Source organism: Delphinapterus leucas, chromosome 20 (genome assembly GCF_059928025.1).
Source record: "Delphinapterus leucas isolate spDelLeu-1000000601 "Yukka" chromosome 20, BTC_Dleu_Yukka2, whole genome shotgun sequence".
NCBI classification, from domain to species: Eukaryota; Metazoa; Chordata; class Mammalia; order Artiodactyla; family Monodontidae; genus Delphinapterus; species Delphinapterus leucas.
The window spans coordinates 42,585,293-42,606,417 of record NC_143148.1 but is presented as its reverse complement, the minus strand read 5'-3'; the positions used below and the strand labels follow the sequence as shown (position 1 = coordinate 42,606,417).

General features: G+C 38.5%; 1 protein-coding gene across 1 annotated transcript in view; it reads right to left on the bottom strand.

Moving 5' to 3' along the window:
• Positions 1–21,125, bottom strand: part of NFATC3 (nuclear factor of activated T cells 3) — a 133,848-nt gene that overhangs the window by 65,050 nt on the left and 47,673 nt on the right. Inside the window, 1 exon segment of the mRNA XM_022583405.2 lies at positions 20,936–21,098. Coding sequence (XP_022439113.2) covers positions 20,936–21,098 — 163 coding nt within the window.

Sequence of the window (21,125 nt, the reverse complement as noted above, 5' to 3'; positions counted from 1 at the left end):
AATTTTGATGATGTCCAATTTATCTATTTTTTCTTCTAGTATCATGCTTTTGGTATCATGCCCGAGAACTTTTCTCATAGCTTGAGGTCCTGAAGATTTTCTCCTATGCTTTCTTCTAAAAGTTTTATGGTTTTACAATTCACATTTAATTTCACAATCCATTTTGAATTAATTTTTGTATAAGATGTGAGGTTTAGGTTAAGGTGGTTTTATTTGCTTAAAGATGTCCAACTGCTACAGCACCATTCGTTAAAAAGACAATGTAGGGCTTCCCTGGTGGCGCAGTGGTTGAGAGTCCGCCTGCCGATGCAGGGGACACAGGTTCGTACCCCGGTCCAGGAAGATCCCACATGCTGTGGAGCGGCTAGGCCCATGAGCCATGGCCGCTGAGCCTGCGCGTCCGGAGCCTGTGCTTCGCAACGGGACAGGCCACAACAGTGAGAGGCCCGCGAACCACAAAAAAAAAAAAAAAAAAAAAAAAAAAGACAATGTAAAAGTTCTTAAAGAATATTCATCTTGGTCTATAAACAGTATATTTTTTATTTAAATACAGTTGCCATTACCTATGCTAAATTAAAAATGGATGTAATTTCAAATGATTTTCACATTTTGAAAAATGAGAATAAAATGTTTCTCATAATTCCTAAAATACTAATACTTTTTGGACAAATGAAATCAAATTCTACTGTTGCATATTTCTTGTAATTCATTAACATGCCGTATTTCCTTTGGTCTCAGAGCCTTCTAAATCAACACTGCTCAACAGAACTCTCTGCAATGATGAAAATATTCTATATCTGCATTGTAAAAAAAACCCCATGATCCATGACATATCAATTGTTGTGTAAGGTGTGAAGTTTAGGTTAAAGTTTATTTTCTTGTCTATGGATGTCCAATTGCTACAGCATCATTTGTTCAAAAGGCAATGTAGGGCTTCCCTGGTGGCACAGTGGTTGAGAGTCTGCCTGCCGATGCAGGGGACACAGGTTCGTGTCCTGGTCCGGGAAGATCCCACATGCTGCGGAGTGGCTGGGCCCGTGAGCCGTGGCCGCTGAGCCTGCGCGTCCAGAGCCTGTGCTCCGCAACGGGAGAGGTCACAACAGTGAGAGGCCCGCGTACCGCAAAAAAAAAAAAAAAAAAAAAAGGCAATGTAAACATTACCCACATTGGCTACCAAGCCTTGAAGTGTTGTTAATGCAAGTGAAGAACTGAATTTTTAATTTTAGTTGCTTTAAATTTAAATGTGGTTAGTGGCTGCTGAATTGGACAGTGTAGCTCTAAACCCTTTCCTCTGCTTAATACTTTCACTTCCTTAGTATTTAGCTTTTCCCTGGCTAATGTTTATTAATTAGCTAGGAACTTCACTCAAATAAGCAGTGCCTGATTCAACCCCTTCATCTGGGTTTTAGGTCCCTATTTGCTGTCAGAGAGATCTGAATTTCCCCCATTAAGGCTTTATCATACTTTTGTTATTATCTTGTTTGCAAACTTCACTGAACTAGAAATTTCATAAGAGTAGGAAACATGTCTGATTCCACTCCCCCTCTTGAATCCCCAGCTACAGTAACAAACTACCCTGAATGTATTACATATTTGCAGACCATATTAATGAATAAGATTATTTACTTTGAATAAAAGAAAAAGTTAGTTTATTAGTTGGCTAGAAAGTAGGTGGTATTTTTCAACAGCTTCGTAGTTTGAGTTTTTAAAATTTCAAGAAATATATACTTCAGAAACTTCTTGGCTCTCACCATATAATTATATTGAGAACATCTGAAATTCTCCTTTGGGGAGTATCAGAAAGATTTCTAGAACTTGTGCTTAAGTGCTCTTTCTCTTTTCATTTTGATACAACACTGGCCAATGGAATGCAAACACAGCTCTTTAAAATGACAGCAATCAACCCAGATGAATTCTAAGATGCCAATGTAGATATCTTATTCTGCTGCATTTTCTCCATCAGGGTTCACAGAACATTGATCAAGCTGCTAAAAGAAGCCTAAGTAATAATAGCAAATAATATTTACTGAACATTTACTATGTTCTTTACATGCAATGTTTCATTTCATCCCCACATCAGCTCTTAGGTAGGTGATATTATTCTCATTCTACAAAAAAGGAATTGGAGGTAGTTCCCTCCATAATTAACTTCTATCACATCGTATTCTAATTTCCAATATAGCCCTTAATACATTCTAATATTATTTTGCTTATTGTCTCCGCTCAGTATAATGCAAGAAAGACCCATAAGGGCAGGGACCTTTTCTGTCTTATTTATCTCTGGATCCCCAGCATCTACAATATTGCCTATAATGTAGTGAGCAATCAAAAAATATTTATTGAATGAGTGAAAGGATAGGTGAATGAATAAACTAAGCAATGAATGATTCAATAAAAGGTCTAGAAAAATTAAACTGCTTGGCCAAAGATACAGTACAGCTCAGGATTCAAACCCAAGCAGTATGACTGCAGAGCCCATACCAGTCATTGAGCTACTAGTATTGACTCCTGAATGTACTTAAAGACCAACACCGTATAGCAAATGTGGACGAGAAGACAAGCTGACCACCAAAGATTTACGTATAGAGCTGTATAGTATACCTTTCCTAGTCCTCTTGCAAATGAGTAGGGCCACTCATTTGCAAGTGATTACTCCTGGACAGTGAGTAGTAATAATTGGTAGTAATTTCCAGGTTCATGTATCTTATGTGCCTTTCCTATACTTTCTTCCCTTTTCCCAGGGACCATGGAGGCTGTGTGCTGAACATGATTGTATCAAAAAATAGACAGACCTTGTATTCAAGAGTGACAATACAAAAGAAAATAAACTTTTCTGTCGCAAACCAACAAGAACTAGAGATTATTAGTCATAGTAGTTAGCCTACCACAATTAATCTGAAAGAGCTTAAACTAAAATGATGGTAAACAAGGTCCAAGATTTTTATCAGGAGTTCCAAACGTTGTAGAAACAGCACTTGTCTTTAAATCAAACACCAGGATTTCTAAAAAGGCTTATTCAGAGAATTAAAAGAGATAATGTGAAAGTACTTTATAAAATGAAAAGCACATGAAATTATAAGATAACTATAAGAGACAACATGGTACAATGAAAGTGGAACAGCAGAGTCAAAAGACCTGGGTTTAAGATCTCTACCAATTACATTAAGTGTAATATTAAATCATCTGTACAATGTGCTTGCCTTGCCCTTTTCAAAAACCTTTAGCAAATATTAAATATAAACTCTGAGAAAACATTTTGTAAACTACAAAGAACTACAAAAAAAATCAATTTTTGCAATTAGCAACAGAATATGCAAAATGTCACTAAATTAGGCAATTTAAGAGCATGTTGGTGTCTAGCATTTTTTGGATAAATGTCAACATTAAACTAAATTCTTTTAAAATTATGTTCTATAACCTAAACATTATTCTAAAAGATATGGAGACTCTATACTATGTTAAACCATCTAAAACAAAATTCAGAAAGTTAAGACCTGCAAGTCTCTTTGAATCCTAGGACTGAAAATGTGTATTTTCACTAGAGAACTCCAATAAAAGTTATTGACTTTAATTAAACAGACAATTTTCCTAATTTGGATAAGAAAAATAATCTGATTAAGTACTCACTATACACTATGTTAACTTTATTAAAGATTAATTACCTGACAAGTAAACAAGTTAGTTTCATTTTAAATTAAACTGCATCATTCTATTTACAATAGCCAGGACATGGAAGCAACCTAAGTGTCCATCGACAGATGAATGGATAAAGAAGATGTGGCACATATATCCAATGGAATATTACTCAGCCATAAAAAGAAACGAAACTGAGTTATTTGTAGTGAGGTGGATGGACCTAGAGTCTGTCATACAGAGTGAAGTAAGTCAGAAAGAGAAAAACAAATACCGTATGCTAACATATATATATGGAATCTAAAAAAAATAAGGTTCTGAAGAACCTAGGGAAAGGACAGGTATAAAGCCACAGACATAGAGAATGGACTTGGACTTGAGGACACAGGGAGGGGGAAGGGTAAGCTGGGACGAAGTGAGAAAGTGGCATGGATATATATACACACTACCAAATGTAAAACAGATAGCTAGTGGGAAGCAGCTGCATAGCACAGGGAGATCAGCTCGGTGCTTTGTGACCACCTAGATGGGTGGGATAGGGAGTGTGGGAGGGAGATGCAAGAGGGAGGGGATATGGGGATATATGTATATGTATAGCTGATTCACTTTGTTATACAGCAGAAACTAAAACACCATTGTAAAGCAATTATACTCCAATAAAGATGTTAAAAAAAAATAAAAATTAAAAATAATTTAAACTGCATCTATTTCTCTATTGTGCTTGTGTATTCTTAAGGCACTACAGACATTTTTTAACCCCCACCACACAAAAACATTGTGGAGTATGTAAAACCCAAAAAACCCCCTAGGAAGTTGGAAGAAGTTTCTTAACAGTGCTCTATAATTCTACAGTCCCTAACCATGAACTATAAAAAGAAATAAGATTATATATATTTTTCATCTATCAGCCCAATTTGATAATAAAAGGACATTCAGTTTCTACTTTGTACTCTCCATCTATAAATTCATCAGATTACAGAAAATACAAGGAAGAAGTAGACAATGGCTGTATGGTTCAGTTTTTTTTTTTTAATTTTTTTTTGGCTGCGTTTGGTCCTCTTTGCTGCACACGGGATTTCTCTGGTTGTGGTGAGCAGGGGCTACTCTTTGTTGTGGTGCGTGGGTTTCTCATTGCAGTGGCTTCTCTTGTTGTGGAGCATGGGCTCTAGGCACATGGGCTTCAGGAGTTGTGGCACATGGGCTTAGTTGCTCCGCAGCATGTGGGATCACCCCAGACCAGGGATTGAACCCGTGTCCCCTGCACTGGCAGGCAGATTCTTAACCACTGCGCCACAAGGCAAGTCCCCCAGGGGATTTAAAGTAGTGACACCCGCACCTCAGTTTTCTTTTTCCCCTTCTAAAAGCCACACATTAAAGACTAGGATATTTAAAAAACAACTGAATATCTGGGGAAAATTAGAAAATAATCACCCATGACCAGGGAAAGGCTCAAAAAAGACCAGAGAAGACCTTAAGTTTATACCTCAGGCTGATCCCTGGCAAAAAAAAAAAAAAAAAAAAAAAACCAAGAAAAAAACCAGCTTACGACAATAAAAAAGACAAAAACAAAAAAGAGCAAGCCCTGTCGAAGGGGGAGAATCTGATTTCTAGTTGTGAACAAAACTTTACAACTTAAGGAACTAGAAAAAGAACAAACTAAACCTAAAGCCAGCAAAAGAAAGTAATAAAGATTAGAGCAGAGGTAAATGAAACAGGAAACAGAAAAATAGAGAAAAATCAATGAAACCAAAAGTTGGTTCTTTAAAAAGATCAAAATTGACAAACTTTTAGCTCAACAGACTAAGAAAAAAGGAGAAAATACCTGAATTACTAAAATTAGAAACGACACTACCAATTCTACAGAAATAAAAAGGATTAGGGCTTCCCTGGTGGCGCAGTGGTTAAGAATCTGCCTGCCAATGCAGGGGACACAGGTTCGAGCCCTGGTCTGGGAGGATCCCATGTGCCGCAGAGCAATTAAGCCTGTGCACCACAACTACTAAGCCTGAGCTCTAGAGCCCGCAAGCCCAACTACTGAAGCCCGTGCACCTAGAGCCCGTGCTCTGAAACAAGAGAAGCCACTGCAATGAGAAGCCCACGCTCTCTGCAACTAGAGAAAGCCCATGCACAATGAAGACCCAACGCAGCCAAAAAAATAAAATTAATTAATTATTTTAAAGAAAGGATTATAAGAGAGTACTATGAACAACTGTATACCAGCAAACTGGATAACCTACATGAAGTGGACAAATTCCTAGAAACACAAACCCTTAAAACTAAACCACAAAGAAACAGACAATCTGAATATTCCTTTAACTAGTAAGAAGATGGAACCGGTAATTAGAAATCTCCTCACAGGGGCTTCCGTCGTGGCACAGTGGTTAAGAATACGCCTGCCAATACGGGGACATGGGTTTGAGCCCTGGTCCGGGAGGATCCCACATGCTTCGGAGCAACTAAGCCCGTGTGCCACAACTACTGAGCCCTGGTGCCTAGAGCCCGTGCTCCGCAACAAGGGAAGCCACCACAATGAGAAGCCCACGCACCACACCAAAGAGTAACCCCCACTCGCTGCAACTAAAGAAAGCCTGCGTGCAGAAACGAAGACCCAATACAGCCAAAAAAAAAAAAAAAAAATTTCCTGACAAAGCAAAGCCCTGGACCCAGTGAATTCAACCAAACATTTAAAGAAGAACTAATACCGATCTTCTTCAAACCTTCAAATAAATTGAAGAGGAGGGAACACTTCCTAACTCATTCCATGGAGTCAGCATTACCCTGATATCAAAGCCAGACGAAGACAATACAAGAAAACTACAGACCAATATCCCTTATGAGCACTGATGAAAAATCCTCAACAAAATACTGGCAAACCAAATTCTGCAGCATATTTGAAGAATTATACACCATGACCAAGTGGGATTTATTCCCAGAATGCAAGAATGGTTCAACACATGAATATCAATGTAATAAACCACATTAACAGAATGAAGGGGAAAAAAAAAATCACATGATTATCTCAACTGGTTCAGAAAAAGCATTTGGCAAAATTCAATACCCTTTCATGATAAAAACACTCAATAAGGTAGGAATAGAAGGAAAATACCTCAAAATAATAAAAGCCATATATGAAAAACCCATTTGGGACTTCCCTGGTGGTCCAGTGGGTAAGACTCCATGCTCCCAATGCAGGAGGCTCAGGTTCAATCTCTGGTGGAGGAATTAGATCCCACATGCATGCCGCAACTATGAGTTCGCATGCAGCAACTAAGAAGTCCACATGCCACAACTAAAAACATGCGGCAATGAAGATCCCACGTGCCACAACTAAGACCTGGTGAAGGAGGGAGGGAGGGAGGATAGGAGGAAGGGAGGGAGGGAGGGAGGGAGGGAAGGAGGGAGGGAGGGAAGGAGGGAGGGAGGGAGGAAGGAAGCCCCACAGCAAACATCATACTCAAAGGTAAAAGACTGAAAGTTTTTCCTCTACGATCAGGAACAAGTAATGATGCTTGCTTTCACCACTTCTTTTCAACACAGTACTGGAAGTTCTAGCCAGAGTGATTAGGCAAGAAAAAGAAATAAAAGGTATCTAAATTGGAAAGGAAGAAGCAAAATTATCTGTTCTTAGATGATATAATCTTATATATAGAAAACCCTGGGCTTCCCTGGTGGCACAGTGGTTAAAAATCTGCCTACCAATGTAAGGGACACAGGTTCGAGCCCTGGCCCGGGAAGATCCCACATGCCGTGGAGCAACTAAGCCCGTGCACCACAACTACTGAGCCTGAGCTCTAGAGCCCAGAAGCCACAACTACTGAGCCCACGTGCCACAACTACTGAAGTCTGTGCACCAGAGCCCGTGCTCCACAACAAGAGAAAGCCACAACAATGAGAAGCCCACGCACCACGACAAAGAGTAGCCCCCGCTCACCACAACTAGAGAAAGCCCGTGCACAGCAACGAAGACCCAACACAGCTACAAATTAATTAATTAATTTAAAAAACAAAGGAAACCCTAATGATTCTACCAAAACAAAAACAAAAACTGCTAGAGATAATAAATGAATTCAACAAAGTAGCAGGACACAAAGTCAACACATGAAAATCAGTTGCATTTCTACACACAAACAGTGAACAACCTGAAAAGGAAATTATGAAAACAATTCCATTTACAATAGCATCAAGAAGAATAAAATACCTAGGAATTAACTCAATCAAAGAGGTTAAAGTTTTACACAATGAAAACTATACAACATTGCTGAAAAAAATTAAAGACGACATGAATAAATGGAAAAACATCCCATGTTCATGGATTGGAAGATTTATTATTGTTAACATGTCAATACTACCTAAAGCAATCTACAGATTCAATGCAGTCTGCATAAAAATCTCAAAGACATTTTTTGCAGAATAGAAAAATCCATCCTAAAAGTCATATGGAATCTCAAGGGACGCTGAATAGCCAAGACAATCTTCAAAAACAAAGAACAAAACTGAAGACCCACGCTTTCAGATTTCAAAGCTTACTACAAAGCTACCGCAATCAAAACACTGTGGAACTAGCACAAAGACAGACACAGAGACCAATGGGACAGAATAGAGAGCCTAGAAATAAACCCTTGCACATATGGTCAAAGGTTTTTGTTTTGTTTTGTTTTCTTTTCTTTTTGACTGTACCACACAGGGATCTTAGTTCCCTGATCAGGGATTGAATCTGGGCCCTGGCAGTGCAAGTGCCAAGTCCTAACAACTGGACTGCCAGGGATGATTTTTAACAACAATGTTAAGACTATTCAATGAGGACAGGAGAGTCTTTTCAACAAATGATGCTGAGAAAACTGGATAACTACATGCAAAAGAATAAAGCTGGACCCTTACCTAACACCATATACAAAAATTAACTCAAATGGAGAAAAGACCTAAATGTATGATTTTAACTATAAAACTCTTAGGTAATCTTTTTTTTTTTGGGCCACCGCCGTAAGGCTCGTGGGATCTTAGTTCCTTCATCAGGGACTGAACCCAGGCCCTCTGCAGTGAAAGCGCTGAGTACTAACCATTGGATAATCTTAATCAAAATCCCAGCAAGTTTTTTTTTTTTTTTTAAATTTTGGGGGTGTGGTGGGTAGAGATGGACAAGCTGACTCTAAAATTCATACAGAAATGCAAAGGACCTAGAATAACCAATACAATCCTAAAAAAAGACCCACACTATCAAATATCAAGATTTACTATAAAGAAACTGTAATTAATGCAATGTAGTAATGGTACTAAGACAGAACAAATAGTCCAATGGCACAGAATGAAGAGTTAGGGAAGAGAGCCACAGATATATGGCTGGTCACCTGATTTATGACAAAGGCACCAATGTCGTAGAGTAGAAAAATGATGGGCTTTTCAATAATGGTACTGGATCAACTTCTATCCATAAGAAAACAAAATGTATCTTAATCTTTACCTTTAATTCATATACAAAAATTAATTTGAGATAGATCACAGACCTATATGTAAAAGGTAAAGTAATAAATCTTCCAGAATAAAACACAGGAAACTATCTTCATAACCTTGGAGCAAGCAAAGATTCTTGAAAAGGTATGAAAGCACTTTCCATGGAAAACAAGACTGATAATTTGGACTTCATTAAAAACTTCCATTTATCAAAAGACACAATTAAGAAAGTGAAAAAGCAAGCAACAGACTAGGAAAAGAAATGTCATTTGCCATACATATATCTGACAAAGGACTTATATCCAAATATTAAAAACTCCTACAAATCAATAAGAAAAAGAGACAATTTAAAAATTGGTCAAGAGATGTGAGCAGACACTTCACAAAAAGGACAGCCAAATGTCTGATAAACATATGAAAAGATGTTCAACATCACTGGTTATCAAGAAACAACAATTTAAAAAAAAAATAAGAAAGAAACAACAATTTAAAAACAGTGTGATACCTCCACATCCCTGTCAGAATGGTTAAAATTAAAAGACAAGAACCAAGTGCTGGTATTATTGGTGAGGATGTAGAGTAACTGGAACTTTCATATATGGCTGGTCAGGAGTAAAAACTGGTACAGCTCCTTTGAAAAACCAGCAATTGCACTCTGAGACATATAAACATATACCAAAAACATGTGAATGCTTCATCCATCAAAAGATATGTGTGAAAAAAAGCATACAACGGCTTTACTCATGATATATGAAAACTGGACACAAACCAAGTGCCAATGAACAGAACGACAGATAAAGAAATTGTAGTAAATTCATACGATGGAATATTATACAGCAATTTTTTTCAAACTACAAAAAAACCCAAACTGGATGAATTTCATGCTCCTGTGTTGAATAAATGAAGCTAGACAGAAAACAGAACATTTTGTATGAGTCCATTTATTAGCAACTCATGAATAAAAAAACTAATCAATGATAATAAATGGTCAGAAGCACAGTTACCTTTGGTTGGAAGATATAAACTGGGAAGGGCACAAGGGAGTCTTCTGGCGTGCTTAAAACATTCTATATCTTAACCTGTTTGTAGTTTTACGTGTGCGTGAGTATGTGTGTGCGTGTGTCTGTGTGTGTATGAAAAATTCATTGAGCTATACATGTTAATATTTGTGTACTTTAATGATGCATTCCCATACAGCAGTAAAACATTTTTTAAAAGTCTGCACATACAGAAAAAAATCAAGGCATTTTTCCCAGGCTTGAGAACCAAGCACACCACTCCTATGTGTAATGGTCAGATTGGTCTGGAATGGCAATTGGTGTCATCCTCTTTCTCTTTCTGAATATTAAAAAATTCTCAGAACATCCAGTCCCTACCATCAGTAAACTTACACAAGCCTCTTAGATAGCCTCATCCACCAGAGGGCAGACAGCAGAAGCAAGAAGAACTACAATCTTGCGGCCTGTGGAACAAAAACCACATTCACAGAAAGATAGACAAGATGAAAAGGCAGAGGGCTATGTACCAGATGAAGGAACAAGATAAAACCCCAGAAAAACAACTAAATGAAGTGGAGATAGGCAACCTTCCAGAAAAAGATTTCAGAAGAATGATAGTGAAGATGATCCAGGACCTCGGAAAAAGAATGGAGGCAAAGATTGAGAAGATGCAAGAAATGTTTAACAAAGACCTAGAAGAATTAAAGAACAAACAAACAGAGATGAACAATACAATAACTGAAATGAAAACTACACTAGAAGGAATCAATAGCAGAATAACTGAGGCAGAAGAATGGATAAGTGACCTGGAAGACAGAATGGTGGAATTCATTGCTGTGGAACAGAATAAAGAAAAGAATGAAAAAAAATGAAGACAGCCTAAGAGACCTCTGGGACAACATTAAACGCAACATTTGCATTACAGGGGTCCCAGAAGGAGGACAGAAAGAGAAAGGACCAGAGAAAATATCTGAAGAGATTATAGTTAAAAACTTCCCTAACATGGGAAAGGAAATAGCCACCCAAGTTCGGGAAGCACAGAGGGTCTCATACAGGATAAACCCAAAGAGAAACACGCTGAGACACATAGTAATCAAATTGGCAAAAATTAAAGACAAAGAAAAATTATTGAAAGCAGCAAGGGAAAAATGACAAATAACATATAAGGGAACTCCCATAAGGTTAACAGCTGATTTCTCAGCAGAAACTCTACAAGCCAGAAGGGAATGGCATGATATAGTTAAAGTGATGAAAGGGAAGAACCTACAACCAAGATTACTCTACCCAGCAAGGATCTCATTCAGATTCGATGGAGAAATCAAAAGCTTTACAGACAAGCAAAAGATAACAGAATTCAGCACCACCAAAACAGCTCTACAACTAATGGTGAAGGAACTTCTCTAAGTGGGAAACACAAGAGAAGAAAAGGACCTACAAAAACAAACCCAAAACAATTAAGAAAATGGTCATAGGAACATACATATCGATAATTACCTTAAATGTGAATGGACTAAATGCTCCAACCAAAAGACACAGGCTTGCTGAATGGATACAAAAACAAGACCCATCTATATGCTGTCTACAAGAGACCCACTTCAGACCTAGGGACACATTCAGACTGAAAGTGAGGGGATGGAAAAAGATATTCCATGCAAATGGAAATCAAAAGAAAGCCGGAGTAGCAATACTCATATCAGATAAAACAGACTTTAAAATAAAGAATGTTACAAGAGACAAGGAAGGACACTACATAATGATGAAGGGATCAATCCAAGAAGATATAACAATTATAAATATATATGCACGCAACACAGGAGCACCTCAATACATAAGGCAACTGCTAAAAGCTATAAAAGAGGAAATCGACAGTAACACAATAATAGTGGCAGACTTTAACACCTCACTTACACCAATGGACAGATCATACAAAATGAAAATAAATAAAGAAACAGAAGCTTTAAATGACACAATAGACCAGATAGATTTCATTGATATTTATAGGACATTCCATCCAAAAACAGCAGATTACACTTTCTTCTCAAGTGTGCGCAGAACATTCTCCAGGATAGATCACATCTTGGGTCACAAATCAAGCCTCAGTAAATTTAAGAAACTTGAAATCATATCAAGCATCTTTTCTGACCACAACGCTATGAGATTAGAAATGAATTACAGGGAAAAAAACGTAAAAAAACACAAACACAAGGAGGCTAAACAATATGTTACTAAATAACAAAGAAATCAAGAGGAAATCAAAAAATACCTAGAGACAAATGACAATGAAAACACGATGATCCAAAACCTATGGGATGCAGCAAAAGCAGTTCCAAGAGGGAAGTTTATAGCTATACAAGCCTACCTCAAGAAACAAGAAAAATCTCAAATAAACAATCTAACCTTACACCTAAAGGAACTAGAGAAAGAAGAACAAACAAAACCCAAAGTTAGCAGAAGGAAAGAAATCATAAAGATCAGAGCAGAAATAAATGAAATAGAAACAAAGAAAACAATAGCAAACATCAATAAAACTAAAAGCTGGTTCTTTGAGAAGATAAACAAAATTGATAAACCATTAGCCAGACTCATCAAGAAAAAGAGGGAGAGGACTCAAATCAATAAAATTAGATAAGAAAAAGGAGAAGTTACAACAGACACTGCAGAAATACAAAGCATCCTAAGAGACTACTACAAGCAACTCTATGCCAATAAAATGGACAACCTGGAAGAAAAAGACAAATTCTTAGAAAGGTATAACCTTCCAAGACTGAACCAGGAGGAAATAGAAAATATGAACAGACCAATCACAGGTAATGAAATTGAAACTGTGATGAAAACTCTTCCAACAAACAAAAGTCCAGGACCAGATGGACTCACAGGTGAATTCTATCAAACATTTAGAGAAGAGCTAACACTCATCCTTCTCAAACTCTTCCAAAGAATTGCAGAGGAAGGAACACTCCCAAACTCATTCTGAGACCACCATCACGCTGATATCAAAACCAGACAAAGATACTACAAAAAAAGAAAATTACAGACCAGTATCACTGATGAATATAGATGCAAAAATCCTCAACAAAATACTAGCAAACAGAATCCAACAACACATTAAAAGGATCATACACCATGATCAAGTGGGATTTATCCCAGGGATGCAAGGATTCTTCAATATACGTAAATCAATCACTGCGATACACCATATTAACAAACTGAAGAATAAAAACCATATGATCATCTCAATAGATGCAGAAAAAAGCTTTTGACAAAATTCAACACCCATTTATGATAAAAACTCTCCAGAAAGCAGGCAAAGAGGGAACCTACCTCAACATAATAAAGGCCATATACGACAAACCCACAGCAAACATCATTCTCAATGGTGAAAAACTGAAAGCACTTCCTTAAGATCAGGAACAAGACAAGGATGTCCACTCTCACCACTATTATTCAGCATAGTTTTGGAAGTTCTAGCCACGGCAATCAGAGAAGAAAAAGAAATAAAAGGAATACAGATTGGAAAAGAAGAAGTAAAACTGTCACTGTTTGCAGATGACATGATACTATACATACAGAATCCTAAAGATGCCACCAGAAAACTACTAGAGCTAATCAATGAATTCGGTAAAGTTGCAGGATACAAAATTAATGCACAGAAATCTCTTGAATTCCTATACACTAATGATGAAAAATTTGAAAAAGAAATTAAGGAAACACTCCCATTTACCATTGCAACAAAAAGGATAAAATACCTAGGAATAAACCTACCTAGGGAGACAAAAGACCTGTATGTTGAAAACTATAAGAAACTGATGAAAGAAATTAAAGATGATACCAACAGATGGAGAGATATACCATATTCTTGGACTGGAAGAATCAATATTGTGAAAATGACTATACTACCCAAAGCAATCTACAGATTCAATGCAATCCCTATCAAATTACCAATGGCATGTTTTACGGAACTAGAACAAAAAATCTTAAAATTTGCATGGAGACACAAAAGACCCCAAATAGCCAAAGCAGTATTGAGGGAAAAAGACAGAGTGGGAGGAATAAGACTCCCTGACTTCAGACTATACTACAAAGCTACAGTAATCAAGACAATAGGGTGCTGGCACAAAAACAGAAACACAGATCAATGGAACAAGATAGAAAGCCCAGAGATAAACCCACGCACCTATGGTCAACTAATCTATGACAAAGGAGGCAAGGATATACAATAGAGAAAAGACAGTCTCTTCAATAAGTGGTGCTGGGAAAACTGGACAGCTACATGTAAAAGAATGAAATTAGAACACTCCCTAACACCACATACAAAACTAAACTCAATATGGATTCTAGACCTAAATGTAAGACCGGACACTATAAAACTCTTAGAGGAAAACATAGGAACAACACTCTTTGATATAAATCACAGCAAGGTCTTTTTTGATCCACCTCTTAGAGTAATGGAAATAAAAGCAAAAATAAGCAAATGGGACCTAATGAAACTTAAAAGCTTTTGCACAGCAAAGGAAACCATAAACAAGACGAAAAGACAACCCTCAGAATGGGAGAAAATATTTGAAAATGAATCAACGGACAAAGAATTAATTTCCAAACTATATAAACAGCTCATGAAGCTCAATATTAAAAAAAAAAACAACCCAATCTAAAAATGGGCAGAAGACCTAAATAGACATTTCTCCAAAGAAGACATACAGATGGCCAAGAAGTACATGAAATGCTGCTCAACATCACTAATTATTAGAGAAATGCAAATCAAAACTACAATGAGGTATCACTTCACACCAGTTAGAATGGGCATCATCAGAAAATCTACAAACAACAAATGCTGGAGAGGGTGTGGAGAAAAGGGAACCCTCTTGCACTGTTGGTGGGAATGTAAATTGATACAGCCACTATGGAGAACAGTATGGAGGTTCCTTAAAAAACTAAAAATAGAATTACCATATGACCCAGGAATCCCACTACTGGGCGTATACCCAGAGAAAACCATAATTCAAAAAGATGCATGCACCCCAATGTTCATTGCAGCACTATTTACAATAGCTAGGACATGGAAGCAACCTAAATGCCCATCAACAGACGAATGGATAAAGCAGATGTGGTACATATATACAATGGAATATTACTCAGGCATAAAAAGGAACAAAATTGGGTCATTTGTTGAGACGTGGATGGATCTAGAGACTCTCATACAGAATGAAGTAAGTCAGAATGAGAAAAACAAATATTGTATATTAACGCATATATGTGGAACCTAGAAAAATGGTACAGATGAAGCAGTTTGCAGGGCAGAAATTGAGACACAGATGTAGAGAACAAACGTATGGACACCAAGGGGGGAAGTGGTGGTGGGGTGGTGGTGGTGGTGAATGAATTGGGCGATTGGGATTGACATGTATACACTGATGTGTATAAAACTGATGACTAACAAGGACCTGCTGTTTAAAAAAAGTAAAATAAAATTTAAAAATTAAAAAAAAAATTCTCAGAATAGTGTAGAAATCTTACAAATATTCTTCTTAGTTCCTGGAGAGGGGCCACCTCTGCTGGTGGAAAAAATGTGGTCTCAGAAGTGGGCATGCACAAATAGAGTGTTCCATACAAAGCATACAGCTCTGCAAGTGTGGTAGAGTATGTACAATCAGGAATGTTTCTTTTTCAATTTGGCATGACCTGCTCTCATCATATAATGCTTATTTTCCTCTTGATATCAGAAAAAGAAAAAGAACTTCTGGATAAAGACAATGAAATGAAGTAGTATCACAATCTTCTTCCCCTAACACCTAACAAAATAAACAAAATGTATATGTGTGGGGGGTAGGAAACAGCCAAAAATCTACCAGTAATAACCAAACAAAGAACAACTTTGAGCTATAAACTTCAAAAGGGCAAGGGGGTGGTTGAGGGCTGTGAAACAGAAGACTCTGATGCAGTGTGGCAGAGCTGCTAGCCAATCCATACCTTCACTCACCAGGAACAGTAATAGGAAAAGTGAGCAAATAAAATTAAAGAGTAAATTAATGGAATAAAAGTAATAAAGTGGGAAAATAAAATAGCAGAGAATGCGAACTAATTTGTAGCAAAGTAGATCAAAGTTCTAAGTAGGCAACTCTGAGGCAAGTCAAGGAAAAACTCTGCCTCACGAAGAAAAGATCCTACATTCTGCTCCAGGGCCTTTGGCAAAGGCAAAAAAGGTCAGAAGTGCTTACGTCTTCTAGAACTCTGTGTTGTACAAGAGGAACAAGCAAAACTCATGAAAATATGATACATACTAACATACTGGGACTGGGCCACATACATGATATTGTTCACTTTCTTCAGCCAAACCCAACAAGGCCTATCCTAAACTAATTCTCTACCTCTTTACCCCAATCGCCTCAGGCTATAGACCAAAGCTCTCAAACAAAATGGGAGGAAAAGACAAGGCAATTAGGCAACCATAATATACATGGTTTGTTTTTGTTTTTATTTAAGGAAAAAAGTAGGAAATTATGCAAAAGACAGTTGAAAATACAATAAAAATGAAAACAAAACCTCCCCTCAACACACACACACAGGAAACAGAACACAGAAATTGACTGCTGGTGAATGCTCCACACTAAAAGATTCAAGAATATAAATTCAACAAATCATGAGACCAAATATAATGATAAAATATCAAATGAGTGGTAAGTGGAGCCAAGGAACCAATTTAAAATTCAAAACAAAACACAGTCGCAGGGGGCTTCCCTGGTGGCGCAGTGGTTGAGAGTCCGCCTGCCGATGCAGGGGACACAGGTTCGTGCCCCGGTCCGGGAAGATCCCACATGCCACAGAGTGGCTGGGCCCGTGAGCCATGGCCACTGATCCTGCGCATCTGGAGTCTGTGCTCGCAATGGGAGAGGCCACAACAGTGAAAGGCCCGAGTACCGCAAAAAAAAAAAAAAAAGAATCCGCCTGCCAATGCAGGGGACACGGGTTCGAGCCCTGGTCTGGGAAGATCCCACATGCCGCAGAGCAACTAGCCCGTGGGCCACAACTACTGAGCCTGTGCTCTAGAGCCCGCAAGCCACAACTACAAAAGCCCGCATGCATAGAGCCCGTGCTCCACAAGAGAAGCCACCGCAATAAGAAGCCTGCGCACCGCAACGAAGAGCATCCCCCACGTGCCGCAACTAGAGAAAGCCCACGGGCAGCAACGAAGACCCAATGCAGGAAGGAAGGAAGGAAGGGAGAGAGAGAGAGAGGGAGGGAGGGAGGGAGGGAGGAAGGAACAAATAAATAAATAGGTTTACTAAAAAAAAAATACATTAAAGTATCCCAAGAAAAGAACATAGATATGGAGGACTGACAAAGAAGTCAACATGTGAATAGTAACTGGAGCCTCTGAAGTAAAGACAAAACATATAGAACAGGAAATATACAGATACATAATGTAGAAAATTCTTCTTGCAGGAAGGAAGAATCTCAATTTGAAAGGGAGCATCAGAGGTAGTGGGGAAGACTGAAAAAGAAACATCAATCTCCAGACATACTCTGGTTAAGTAAGTAATTTCAAGTATAATGAATGATATAATTTCTAAAGAAACAAGTTAGAAAAAAAAATAAGTCACTCACAAGGAGAATATAAAACACTGATAATATTCAAAGTGTTAGTCTCCCTTTAAGCAGGGAGCCCTGGCAGTGGAAGGACCCGAGTCCTAACCACCAGACTGCCAGGGAATTCCCCCGCCCCAGCCCCGTTTTTTTGGGGCAGGGAATCAGTTTTTAATTAAAGGAATACTGTGGAAACAAATCACTTGTACTCCCAAAAGATTTTGTTCATTTAAGCACTTGTAAATAACTTCTTTCAAAAGACAAAGATATAAGAAATGGGGAATTCCCTGGCAGTCCCAGTGGTTAGGACTCTGTGCTTTCACTGCCAGAGCCTGGGTTCAATCCCTAGTCCGGGAACTAAGACCTCACAAGCTGCTTGGTGCAGCCATTTATAAACAAAGGTGGGGGGGGCTTCCCTGGTGGTCCAGGGGTAAAGAATCCACCTTACAATGCAGGGGACTCTGGTTCGATCCCTGGTCAGGGAACTAAGATTCCACATGTCGTGGGGCAACTAAGCCCACATGCCACAGCTACTGAGCTCGCGCACCTCAACTAGAGCCTGTGTGCAGCAAACTACAGGGCCCACGAGCTCTGGAACCCGCGCACCACAACTACAGAGCCGAAGCGCGCCCTGCAGCCTGAGCGTCACAACTAGAGAAGAGAAAACCCGGGCTTCCCTGGTGGCGCAGTGGTTGAGAGTCCGCCTGCCGATGCAGGGGACACAGGTTCGTGCCCCGGTCCGGGAGGATCCCACATGCCGTGGAGCGGCTGGGCCCGTGGGCCACGGCTGCTGGGCCTGCGCGTCCGGAGCCTGTGCTCCGCAACGGGAGAGGCCACAACAGTGAGAGGCCCGCGTACCGCAAAAAAAAAAAAAAAAAAAAAAAAAAATTACACTTAGAGAAGAGAAAACCCACATGCCACAGCTAGAGAAGCCATGAAGAGCCCGCATGCCACAACAAATAATCCTGCATGCCTCAATGAAGATCCCGCGTGCTGCAACTAAGACACAACGCAGCCAAAAGTAAATAAATTAAATAAAATAAATAAATAATAAACATTTTAAAATAAATTTTAAAAATTTCTGAAAAAGAAAAGAAAAAAAGATACAAGAAATGAAGCAAAGAAACCTTCTCCTAAATTAAGCTGTCATTAAGAGCAAACTGTAACTGATAACAAAGGGTAAAATTCCTATGTTGAGTTTTCCTGACCTTTTTTCTTTCAGTTTTATTGAGCTATAATTGACATACAGCACTGTAAATTTAAGGTATACAGCATAATTACTTGATTTACACATACTGCAAACTGATTACCATGATAAATTTAATTAACATCCATGACTTCATACAGTTATATGGGGGAGGGGGTTTTCTTGTGATGAGAACTACTCTCTTAGCAACTTTCAAATATACCATACAACAGTGTTAACTACATTCACCATGTTGTACATTACATCCCCACTACTTATTTATCTTATAACTGGAAGTTTGTACCTTTTGACTACCCTCATCCAGTCCCCCCCACCAACCCCCTGCCTCTGGTAACCACAAGTCTGATCTCTTTTTCTAGAAATGACATTTCTTGCTACAAGTCATTTTAAAACCCACCTAAAATGTAAAGGTTTGCTTGTCAAGAACTATAAAACATGTTTAGATAATGACAATAAATCACAAAGCATGGCTGGTATAGGAAATGATAGCCCATAAACTGTATTAGCTCAAATTTACTTCAGATATAATTAATTTCTCCACTACAATACCCAATGCCATAAGACAAGTACTGAGAAAGAAATGAGTATCAAGATTATTATACATAGCCATTCTGATGTTTGAGTATATAAAGGCAACAAATAAACATTCTCAATCGTGAAAGAATGCAAGGAATATAGAATCCAAAGCCCTCCTTAAACAAACACACTTGAAAAAGAAAAAATAAAAAAGAATTAGTAGTAATCACTGAATCCAACTATCTACACATATAGGACTAAGCTAAATAACAGGAGTGGTGGGACATGAGGCAGGGAGATGTCTATAGATCTGAAAGGAAGAATAATATAAGCATCAAAATTCAGGAGGTAGAGGGTAGTGTACGTGGGCCTCTCACTGTTGTGGCCTCTCCCGTTGCTGAGCACAGGCTCCGGACGCGCAGGCTCAGCGGCCATGGCCCACGGGCCTAGCCGCTCCGCGGCATGTGGGATCTTCCCAGACCGGGGCACGAACCCGTGTCCCCTGCATCGGCAGGCGGACTCTCAACCACTGAGCCACCAGGGAAGCCCGCATATAGTTTTATTTCTGTTTCATTTTTTAAATGTTTCATTCAAGTAAAATTAAAGTTAATATTCAATTCTTTTTTTTTTTTTTAAATAATTTTATTTATTTATTTATTTTTGGCTGTGTTGGGTCTTCGTTTCTGTGCGAGGGCTTTCTCTAGTTGCGGCGAGCCGGGGCCACTCTTCATCACGGTGCGCGGGCCTCTCACTATCGCGGCCTCTCTTGTTGCGGAGCACAGGCTCCAGACGCGCAGGCTCAGTAGTTGTGGCTCATGGGCCTAGTTGCTCCGCAGCATGTGGGATCTTCCCAGACCAGGGCTCGAACCCGTGTCCCCTGCATTGGCAGGCAGACTCTCAACCACTGCGCCACCAGGGAAGCCCAATATTCAATTCTTATGAGTCAAAACTTACATATTATATTTTATACACTCGAATATTATATAATTATAATAATTTCACTTTAGTTTTATTTTCTAATAAATTCAAATAAAAATTAATTACAAAGAGGTTCAACATAATCCTATCCTTAAAAAAAGTCCATGCATTTTTCTAGTCATCCATCTAGTCTTCCACTAAACATACACATAGAGAATTATCTGGAATGTTAATCAAATGTTAACAACTGCTTATTTCTGAGGGGTTAGATTTTAGGTATTTTATTGCTTTATTCTTTCTACTTTTCTGTATTATTTGGACTTTAAACAAGCATGTATTGTACTTATAAACATAACACAATTTTTTCTTTTTTAGATCAGAAAAACAACTATTTGACCATTATAATCTTTCCCCAGAGTTTCTGGAGAGTCAGTCCAGGAAGAATATCTTTTAGCCTAGCAAAAAAAAACACCTCAATGCGGAAGTGCTGCTATATCAACAAGGATACAAAACCTCAATGTAAGCTTTCTAGGTTTGAAAATTTTCTCTCTTCGGGCTCAGCAGTACCTGACTGAATAGACCGTATCATTAACAGATGTATGGTATCTGCAGAAACACCCCCAAAATCTCATACCTTCACAACAGGATGTCCCCCAGTAGACGCTTTTACTGCTCCTCGGCTACCTTCAGTTTCATAATGGGCTCGATGATGAGTTTTAGGTTGCACTTCTATTTTCAGTTCATATTGTCCAAAATGAGTTGGTAAAGGCCAGTCTAGTGGAGGTAATGAAGACGTGCTATAAACAAAACACACAAAGATGCAT